Below are 11,558 nucleotides of genomic sequence, written 5' to 3'. Positions count from 1 at the left end.
GCGGAAAGCCTCTTCCACTCACAGAAAGGATGTTTCCACTTTAGTGGAAGAACTTTGCATGACAAAACTGATGTAAAATCCAGAACTGTTCTTCTGCCTCACAACACTGTGAGCTATTTGTTCCTCTGGATTCTGTGCCTTTGCAATTTAAATCCCTTACAAATATGTGCACAGCAAGTACAACAGTTGCAGAACAAACATTTGTCCATTGGAAAGCTAGTTTTGCAATGAGGAACTGCACATGCACCCCAGCCATTAGGGCTTGCTATGCAATGGGAAAGAGGTTCAGTGCGGGGTCATAATAGACACAGCAAGCTACCTGACCTCTTCTAGTAGGTAGCAGGCAGTATCTGGCAGAACATGATAGTACACAATACCAAAGCATAGGCATACACAGTATTGTAATTTCATCCTTGAGGTAATATCAGACTTATAAAATGGTTCAGTCACCAAGAAATTGAATACCAGTAGAACCCTCATTATCTGCACTAGGTTGCTTCTCATCTCCAACAAGTAGAGTTTTTCCTTTATGGTGGATTTCTCTCAGTTACGTGCCTCTGGACACCGTCCAAAGCAGCATCATTTTCATGCAGGGCAGGATCATGCATGCAGCCCAAGCACTGCTTTATTATGATGTGGCAGAAGTTATTGCTGCTGAAGAGCCAAGATGCATTTTAAATGGAACAGTGGGGTTGTCTCGTGGATGGCAGGAACCGCTGAAGCACCAATTGCTTATTTGGATCATGGAAGCAGCCTTTTCAGAACCTTGAGCAGTGTTCACTACAGTACATTATTTTATTCCAGATGTATTCATTCATTATAGCTGCTGTTGCTTCCACATTGTGACTGACACCTAAACTAGCACTGCATTAGTGCAACAGTAGATGTCCAGACTAAGGCTGCACAGTTGCACGAGTGGGGGGAAGGGGCAATTGTTCTCATTCTCCCCTTCCCACTGAAAGCCCCTGTGTGATTTTCAAAAGAATGCATTCAAGTACTGAAAAATGCCTTATCATTCTTCAAATGCCCTGATTTACAAGACCTAAGTACATATGTATGGTTGGCAATATGAAACCCACCCCCCACCCCCAAACATCCAGAGCACTAGGTAGACAGTCCTGATAACATGGCTAATAATCCAAAATGTTTTAGGATGTTCCTCAGTTAAATAAACCTCTCTACATATAGAATAATCACATTTCCCATAAAAATACATATTTGTAGGAAAACACTGGACAGATTAAAAGGGATAATTTTCCGTTTCAAATCCTTGTCTGAATGTGTTCCATTTTAAAACACAATGATGTATATTTCATTTTGCACAGCTTGCATATTTGCATATCAACTGCAGCTAGCACAGGTTGAATATTACATGCTTTAATACAAATAGCTAAATATATTGACAAAGATGAAGGAAGCTCTAATGAGAAACTACTGAACACCTGCCATTGCAAGTGGAGTTTTCACTGTAACTACACTCAGACTATAGCAATACATTATTTCAGGAGAAAATATAGTCCCTTGTGATTTTAGTGTCTCAGTTAGTATGCATATGCATATGAATTAGAGCTGAGCCAAAAGAGACAGGCCATGATCCACAAAATCTTTGTGAGCTCTCCAATTTTTGGTAATGGGGGTGGGGTACAGGTAGGTCATTACAAAAGAGCTAAACAAGTGTTTATTTTGTAATGATGCCAGATTGACGAAGATTTCCTATAGCATGTGACCTGAATAGGAAGCATTTCTGTCACTCTAGATGGACTTCATTTGCCCTTAGTGACATGAGCAAATAGCTAAATCAGAGTCATGACATTATCATGTCCTGTATGTGATCCCTGGTTAACTAGGATGACCACTGGAAGAATGAAACAAAGTACAAAATGAACACGGAAGCAGCACCAAACATGAAAAGTAATTATGAACAGTAGTGAAAGACCATTAAAAAAAAGAGAGAGAGATAGGATTAAGGACTGGAGTACCATTGCTCCTACACAAATTCTGAGTTAAAAGTGAACCTGGAGAACCTGTCTCGGGCTTAAATTACTAATATCTGAACAAGACAGTCTGGCAACCGTAACACACAATACTCTGTTCTGGAAGATGATCAAAGAACACAAAGCCATAGGGGCCAATAACGGAGCTGAAACATAGTATCCAAAAGGCCGTATGATCGATGCAACATTTGTTTGGCAATACCGACTGCAGATGGAAGATCATGTTGCATGCTCCCCTATATTTTTTAAAAAAATCTCCCTGCACACACAAAACTAGAATGTCAAGTGGAAGGGTTGAAGCCCAACCTTTTCCTTAACATGCTCATTTTTATACTGTAGAGCATTCAGATCACAATTCTTCCACTTGCACTCTGAAATGGTTCAGCCCTTTAAAAGTTGCCCCATGAGAGTCTTTTGGTCTTGTGCCTCAGCTGTTTGGTTGCCAGATCTTGCATTCACAGTACTACTTGTTCATTTCAGTGGAGGCAGCCAACCTACTGAGAAGCAATGTGCACACATATTAGCTTCCCACACTGAAATGAAAGAGAACATCCTTTCCAGGTGGGAAAATCTGAAGCAGACATCTGAGCTCTCATTCATGAAACAGTAAGCTGGACCAGGGTGGGTGAGTAAGTAAGTGTGTGTGTGTTTCAATTTGCTTTCATACAGCCTTTTAAAAGTACAGTATAGGCTGAAAAGGATGGAAAGCATCTTTTGGTTTTCCATACACTTATATTAAAATATATATATTATTAGGTCCAACCCAATACAACATGAGTAACAAGGAGATAGCACATTCCAATGATACAGGAGATGATCATCATGGGGAAACCCAACCTGGAACAACAAAAATAAGGATAGGTCAGTGACAACAAGTTTTCTTGCTGAAATTCTAAATTGATCTATCAATGACTCAGAAGCACATATAAAAATTTTCACATGCAAGACCTCAGTACATTCATGTAACTTCCAAAACTGCAAAATGCAAAGGCATTCCAAATTTGGCATTGTATCTATGGAACTAATGAACACATTACTCTTTTACAGAATTTTACTTATGCTGCTGCAACCCACTAACTCACCCTGGGGGGGAAGTAATCAACATCCAGTAAAAGTCACGTTGCCCACTTATTTTGGTAAGAAGAGTAACATTTATTCATTGTCTCAGACCATCAATGAGAAAGCAGATGTTTAGGTTCCACAAAATTACCAACTGATCGTGAGCTCCACCTCAGCGAGGAATGAGAGTCTTTGTGTGCAAATCACTCCTCCAGTACATATGCACAAGCAAGAATTTACCATGCGAGGAAAATTTTCATGCTTTCTACTCTGGGGAGGGGGGATTGTAATTTTGATCCAGATGAGGAGTGCACAGGCAGACCTGAAAAACCAAGCACATCTGCCATGGAGTTGTCAGCCACAGACTCAAGCCTGAGTCGGAATCTAAACAGCTCAGCCGAGCCGGGGCGTAACTATAATAGGGCAAGGGGAGACAGTTGTCTGGGGGCCCACTGCCTTGGGGGGGCCCATAGCAAGTCATATGACTGACTCCCCCAGCTGCACACCCACCTGGGCTTCCTTCAGTTGTATTTATCCTCTGAAATTGATGTGAGTGTTAAGACCTGGAGCTACCGGACCACAAGCAGCATATATGTTTTAGCATTGTGCGTTTTTGGGGTTTTTTTCTGTTTTGTTTTTGGCCCAAATCCGAAACACCCCCATTTTGTTCTTTGTTCAAAATCAGCCAATCCAAAACATCCCAGTTTTGTTCTTTGTTCAAAATTGCAAAATCCGAATCCGAAACATTTTGGATTTTAAAAAGTGGCCCCAGGGGGAAACTAGTGGGTGGTGGTGGTAGTGCCCAATGGGTGGAAAATACCACTCACATTTCAGAGGAATTGGGCAAAGGGCTGATTTTTGGTGAATTTTTGAAGTATAGGATTATTCCCATAGGGAAGAATGGAGGTTTCAGCAAAAGTATAGCTTCATGTTGGGGGGAAAGAGGTGGCCCAGAGCAGGGTAGGGTGGGTGGTAGTGCTCAGTGGGGGCAAAGAAGCTGCCAGAATTATTTCAAAGGAATTGGGCAGAGGACTGATTTTTAAAGATGTAATGGAGTTTGCACGTCTGTAAAGTTCTTCCCCATAGGGAATGATGGACCTCCATAATTCCTGCCCCATAACTGCACTTAGGGGGCACCAGAGTGTCCCAGAGCGAGTGGTGGTGTCGAGCACATAGGGTGCCAACCACCCCCATAGGTTGCTAACCCATGGGGTACTGGGTTCTGTTGTTTCTAAGATGTTTTGAGTGTAGATTCAGATTCTCTAGTAGCATATGAGAGTGGATTCATGGTTTGTCATTGAAAATCTCATATACTACCAGAGAATCTACACTCAGAACACCTCAGAAACAAAAGAACCCAGCACCCCATGGGTTAGCAACCCATGGGGGTGGTTGGCACCCTATGTGCACTACACCACCACTCACTCCGGCACCCCCCCCAGTGCCCCCCAGGTGGAGTTATGGGTCTGCTGAGACCTCCATTATTCCCTGGGGGGGGACCTTAAAGAAGCGTAAACTTCCAACAATTCCTAAGAAATCAGTCCTTTGCCCTATTCCTTTGGAATCTGAGTTGTGGCAGGCACCCCTTGGGGCACTGCCACCCAGCCCACTGTTTTGCCCCTCAGGTCCCCTTTCTGCCCCAGATCTGCCCCAAAGCTCTTTTCCCAATTCCTTTGGAATCTGGGTGGCAGCAGGCACCCATTGGGGCACTACCACCTGAACCACTCTTCTGCCCCCAAAGCCCCCTTTCTGCCCTGAATCCACCCCAAATAACATCAACATCACACATCAACAACAGCAGAGCTTTGGAAAAAATCAGGCAGATTTCCAAAGGTCATGCACATCTACATCCCTCCCGCCCAAAACACAATTGATCTACACACAACAGTGTGAAACAACAACAATGAAATGCACACTGCCCCACTGGCCATTGAGGGTAAAATTTACCCTTAAATTTGCTTAAAAGGAATAAGGAGGCTATTGCCAGCAGATCAGCCCATGCTTTTGCTGGCCAATCTGTGGGCTGGAAAGGCTGGTGTCAAACTGATGTCAAAACTCAAAATGGAGACTGAAGGAGAAAGATTTTTTGCGATTGCAAAATGGAGTTCCGGAGCAGCCGAAACAACAAAACATTTTGTATCCGAAACAGGGATGTTTTGTTTTGGCTACAAAATTTTCTGTTTTGAGCATTGGGTGTTTTGTTTTGGCTACAAAACAGCCGAAATGGCCTGTTTTGTGCACAAAACGTTTTGTATCCGAAACGAAACGCACATCCCTAATATGTTATTAAATATCACCTTCATCATTCTCTTAAATACTGTTGCCTTCTCCATCAAAAGTAGCTTGTATGTGAGTGTATCTTCTTTATGTATTTCAGAACCTAAAAATGATTCTGTATTTGCCCCTTGATGACAAAGGCTAAGGTGTGATTTCTTCAAGACCAGACAAATTTGACTTCTGATTTATTTGTTCATGTGATGAAGGCTACTTAAACATGGATCATTTTCCCCTGAGAAATCCCAAGTGGACTTTACAATAATTTCTTAATTAGAAGTAATTTCAGAAATTTAAAGTAAGAGGAATGAAGTTGCTTGTTGCTTGGTTAAGTATTAAGCAGCTTTATCATGTATTCCTTTTTTATTACTAAGTATAGTCTCTTTGTTCTTTTTAATTCAGTTAAAGCATGTATTGATTTTTAAGTTGAAGACTATTACATTTCCTTATCTTACAGGTCAGTTCCTGGCTTCTGAAGGTAACTTGTTTTATCTCTTCACCATATTATAAGTAAAATTATGAAATTACTAAACAGTGTTTGAACTTTAGAGTGGTGGTGGTTGTATGAAATAAAAGATTAATTAGATGGTTAGATTTAACTGCTTTTCACATAATGAAAAGGTTCTCTCCTATCTCCTCGCACACAATTTTCTTAAAGGCTTCTATCTCCCTTTTAGCCAAATAAGGGAAGTCTTACCAAAAAAAGCAAAAGCAGTTCAAAATGGGTATCACAAATTGCAAATGGAGTGTGTGTGTGTATGTGTGTGTGCACGCGCGCCTCGTCCTGGCGGGTAGACCGGGCCTCCGGCGATCGGAGGCCCGGTCTACCCGTCGCGTCAGGGAGACGTGAAGCTCGCACGCTGAGAGCGCGTGCGCAGAAGGCTTGTCACAGCCTTTTGCAATGAGGAGGAGGCAGAAGGGGCAGCGGGGAGGTATCCTGCCGCCCCAATTTCTACAGTAACTACGGGCGCTGGAGGGGGCAAAGTGGCAGGAGGGGTAAGTAAACCCTCCCTGCCCTTAAAGGAACCCCCTCCACAGTGCCGGACCGCAGCTGTGAGGTTCCGTGCACACCCCTAGAGAAGAGCACATTTGGGTCTGCCAGCACATTCACAGGGATGCCCAAGTTCACATCCCTGCTTGGGCCATGAAGCTCACTGGCTGGCTCTGGGCCAGTTACTCTCTCTTAGTCTCACCCACCTTGATATGAAGTTAAACAGGAATAACCCCATCCATGTACAACTTCCTTGGAGTAAAGATGGGATATAAATATGAAGAAGGTGGGGGAAGTGAATTAAAATGTCTGTTTCAGGCTCAAGCATTGTTTTGCTTGTTTATGTTGCACTTTGGAGTCCTATTCACACAGTATGTTCAACTAATGTACAATATGTGTACAGTGCACATACACATAGCTCTGTAACATGTCCAGTTACATGTTATGTGATAACACACGAAACTGCAACATCACGGTCAGGTCTTTCCTCCTCACCCCTATATTTCCAGCTGAAGATTGTCTAACTAATACTGAAGTCCACACAGACTCAATTCCTCAAGTCCACCACAGACTCAATTCCTGAACAATCTCTTTCAATAGTCTGTCTTCCACATGCGGGTCATTCATGGCTTTTCCAACTCCAACATATATAGGTTTCAAACAAATTAAGAAAATATATATCTTATTAGATTCTACAGTAATGTCACATTTGCATGTGCTCAGTTACAGTCTGGCCAAGAGCAGGGGTCAGCCACCCCTGGAACACGTGAGGTAATTCTGCATGGCACTCCAACTGGCTGCTGGCTGGTGTGAAGATTCATGAGGAGAGAGGCTGAGGATGCATGTGGGAAGGAGGTGAAGCAGCCACACTCCTGACATTGGCATGAGAGGGGCTGCTCCACCTCCTTCCCACACATTTCCTCAGCTTCTCCTGGCTGGCTTAGTTACAGCTGGTTCGCTAGCGGGGAGGCTTGCTTGCTTTCTCTCTCTCACTTTTTAGCAAGGGAAAAAGCAAGCCTCCCAGCTAGCAAACCAGCTGTAACTAAGCCAGCCAGGAGAAGCTGAGGAAGTGCACAGGAAGGAAGTAGACTGGCCCCGCCCCTGATGTTGGCATGAGAGGCATGGTCAGTGGCTTCTAGGCATCACCTCCAGACTTGGCATGCCATTTCAAAAAGATTGCTGAACCCAATGTTTGTGAGGAGAGAAAAAGAGGGAGAAGAAACGTTACAGCTTAGTTGACTGGAGTGGAGAGTGGCAGAGCTACATATTTTAATTCCTCCCCCCCCCCCCGCCCCGCCTTTCAATAGATGGTAAGAGTGGGGGAGAAACATTATTGCTAGAGCCAACAGAAGAACTGAAGCCATGGAGGAGATGGAGACAATTATACTGGCCTGATGGGGAATGGCTGATGCAGCTACCTAAGCTACCTCACAGGGTTGTTGTTGGAGATAAGCAAGTTGTGAAAGGGGATCACAAAAGCAGTGCTTTTCTCTCTCTCAGACTAAGCTACCTCACAGGGTTGTTGGGAATAAGTCATGGGGTTTTTTTGGGGGGGGCGGTTGTTTTTAATAAACTAAGTGCACTCAAGCAGTTGCATGCCCTGTTATTAGGGGATGGGGGTGGATCTGTAACCAAATATTTTTCTATGGTCCCTATAGTGCAGGGATGTCAAACTGTGGCCCTTCTGCAGATGTTGGCCTACAACTCCCATCATCCCTGGCTATTGGCCACTGTGGCTGGGGATTATGGGAGCTGTAGTCCAAAAATGGCTGAAGGGCCACAGTTTGACATCCCTACATAGTGCTATGACAGATGCATGCATGCATGCAGGTATGAAGAAGAAGAACACAGCTACCATACAATGCAGTAAGTCGACATTCTCCATATAATAAGAAAAGTATAAGCATATGTTGTTATTGTTATTTAATGAAGCACAAAACAATAATTAATGTATTCTTGCACTCCATTAGAACAATTATATCTTTATCAAATAAAGTTGTTGCTTGTTTTAAACCCAAGCATTCATGTCTGCCTCTTTATTACACCTGGCAATGCTAAGGTTTGGTGCTGGGTGTTTAGGAGGTTTGGTGCTGGGTGTTAACAGTATGCTGATGACACCCAAATCTACTTCTCCTTTTCATCTTCAAGAAATGGCACTCATTCGTTCATTCATTCATTCGATTTCTATACCGCCCTTCCAAAAAATGGCTCAGGGCAGCTTAACCAAAGAAATAACAAACAAATAAGATGGAACCCTGTCCCTAAAGGGCTCACAATCTAAAAAGAAACATGAGATACACACCAGCAACAGACACTGGAAGTACTGTGCTGGGGGTGGATAGGGCCAGTTACTCTCCCCCTGCTAAATAAAGAGAATCACCACATTAAAAGGTGGCCAAGTTAGCAGGGGAAATGCTAACTTCATTCACTCATTCTCTAAATGCCTGCCTACAGACAGTAATGGGCTGGATGAGGGAGAACAAATTGAAGCTGAATCCAAGCAAGACGGAGGTGCTCATTGTGGGGGCTCAGAATCTGAGGGGTGAGTTAGATCTTCCTGTCCTGGATGGGGTTACACTCCCGCAGAAGGAGCAGGTGCGCAGCTTGGGAGTATTCCTGGACCCAGGCCTTACCCTGGTATGTCAAGTGGAGGCCGTGGCCAGGAGTGCTTTCTATCAGCTTTGGCTGATTCGACAGCTGTGCCCATTCCTTGGAGAAGATGACCTCAAAACAGTGGTGTATCAGCTGGTAACCTCTCAGCTTGGCTATTGCAATGCGCTCTACGTGGGGCTGCTTTTGTATGTAGTCCGGAAACTTCAGTTAGTTCAGAATGTGGCAGCTAGATTGGTCTCTGGGGGTCTCTGGGGCAACCCGGAGATACCATATTATGCCTGTCTTGAAACAATTGCACTGGCTGCCGATATGTTTCTGGACAAAATACAAAGTGCTGGTTATTACCTTTAAAGCCCTGAACGGCTTGGGTCCGAGTTACCTTAGAGAGCGCCTTCTTTTACATGATCCCCACCACATGTTAAGGTCATCTGAGGAGGTCCATCTCCAGTTACCACCGGTTCGTTTGGTGGTGACTCAGAGGCGGGCCTTCTCTGTGGCTGCTCCTGGGCTGTGGAATGCACTCCCAGCAGAAATTCGTAATCTTAATTCCTTACTGACCTTCAAGAGAGCCCTTAAAACCCATCTATTTGGCCTGGCCTTTCAGGGTTTATAATTAGTTTTAATTGTTTTAATGCTAAGCTGGTTTTCAGGGTTTTAATTGTTATGATAGTTTAATTCTTTTTTAAAGATGTTTTTAAATTGGTGTTAATATTTATATCTCTGCTTTAATTGTTATTGGTTTTAATGGTTTCTGTTTTAAATTGTAAACCTCCCTGAGCCAATTAGGAAGGGCGGTATAAAAATTGAATACATAAATAAATAAATAGGCAGCATTTTCACATTCCTTGTTTGGAACACACTTATATTAAGTGTGGCACATTTGGGAACCTCTAGGTTCAAAAATGAGGACATTCAATTAAAGCAAAAAACCTTTGGTTTGCAGGGATAGTTATGGGTATTTGAGATATCTAGTCGGAGATATTTTGCTGGTCCAACAGCAAAAGCTGAGGCATTTGGTAACATGTGCCTGTGGTGAGTGCTGTCATCTCTTTTACTAATTATGCTGATTGTAGTTGATGCTTGCTGGGATGACAGCACTTACCATATGCTCAGAAGCACAGTTTACCAAATTCTTCTTAAATACTGCTGTAACACTAATTTTATAGGTCAGTATAATATCTCAGACAAGACATCAGGTTTCATAGCCCCATGGATTTTGATGCAGCATGTTTGGTATGGATGAAAGAATGGATAGTTTTAAGAAACCCAAGAATTTTGGATTTGGAGGGTGTTGATAGATGATTTGGTTGGCATGCGGATTTATTTTATGATAAGACCAAAGTACATAGGGACTTTCTTAATCATTATATCAGAAGAAGTTTGATAATAGTTTGGGAAAGAAATAAGAATTACTTAGAAAACAAGGTACCTCTGTGGTTATCCCCGCTAGACGATGTTATGTGTAAAGAAATGAATATGAAAACCAGATGGCCGACATATAATGAAGTGTTGAATAAGTGTGATAATAAATAGGAACTGAAAAAGGAGGAAGAACTAAAAAATAGAGTGACCAATATTATCAGCTAAATGAGGTTTTTAAAAAAGATTCAAAAATAGGCTTTGATGAGCAGAGAACAAAATTTGAAATAGAGTTATGTGAAAGTGATGTAAAACTAATTACCAAAATGTACAATTTGTTATTATGTGAAGAAACAAGAGATGAAGTGGTAAAATCAACAATGGTAAAATGGGCACAAGAGGTAGGTCATAATATTAACTTAGAGGCCTGGGAGAAGCTATGGAAGAAAGATCTTAAATTTACAGAGTGTTATAATTTAAAAGAAATTTTAATAAAAATGATGTACAGGTGGTATTTAACACCTAAGAAACTAGCTTTAATGTATAAAAATGTATCTAATAAGTGCTTGCAATGTAAAGATAGCGAAGGGTCCTTCTGTTACATGTGGTGGTCCTGCAGAGAGGTAAAGAGGTTTTGGGATATGATTTATGATGAACTTTAAAAGATTTTTAAATGTGTGTATTTCATAAGAGAACTGAATCCTTTCTGTTGGGCATAATTAATGAAGAAATCTCAAAAGAAAATAGAAATTTATTCCTATATCTTACGACGGCGGCTAGAATAGTTCTTGCTCAGAAATGGAGATCTGCGGAAATTCCAGCAAAAGAAGAATGGCTGATGAAGGCATATGGATATGCAGAAATGGCAAAACTTACTGTATCAGTAAGAGATAGTCATATAGAAAACTTTGTAGAAGATTGGAAACCCTTTTTGCGGTATATGAAAAACAATGTGAATTTGGATTTATTAAAGGGGGTTGGAATGTAAAAATAACAGTTGGAGAATTTGTTATAGTAATGAAACTAACAGATTACTATGGTGATGAAAACAAGGATTATGACATAATAACCAGATATATAAATACGAAGAAAATATTTACATGAGAGCAAATATGGATGTTGCAGTATAACTGTGTTGAAAGATGAACGGGAAGTCACATTTATATGTTGAAAATTAATAAAAATAAAGTGTTAAAAAAAAGTTGCACACCCCCATGGCATGAACATCATAGGCCAATGAATTTCATCACCTTTTACATTTCATTTGG

At 41.8% G+C, this 11,558-nt stretch overlaps 1 protein-coding gene across 1 annotated transcript in view; it reads right to left on the bottom strand.

Annotated features, from left to right (window-relative positions):
• Positions 1 to 1,103: 1,103 nt before the first annotated feature.
• Positions 1,104 to 11,558, bottom strand: part of OCA2 (OCA2 melanosomal transmembrane protein) — a 288,607-nt gene continuing 278,152 nt past the window's right edge. The window contains exon 24 of the mRNA XM_053312437.1: positions 1,104 to 2,831. Within this exon, the coding sequence (XP_053168412.1) occupies positions 2,747 to 2,831 (85 nt within the window). The 3' untranslated portion in view covers positions 1,104 to 2,746. The remainder of the gene's footprint in view (positions 2,832 to 11,558) is intronic.

Source organism: Hemicordylus capensis, chromosome 3 (genome assembly GCF_027244095.1).
Source record: "Hemicordylus capensis ecotype Gifberg chromosome 3, rHemCap1.1.pri, whole genome shotgun sequence".
NCBI lineage: Eukaryota > Metazoa > Chordata > Lepidosauria > Squamata > Cordylidae > Hemicordylus > Hemicordylus capensis.
Note: the sequence above shows the minus strand (reverse complement) of the source record. Positions and strands in the feature narration are given on the sequence as shown.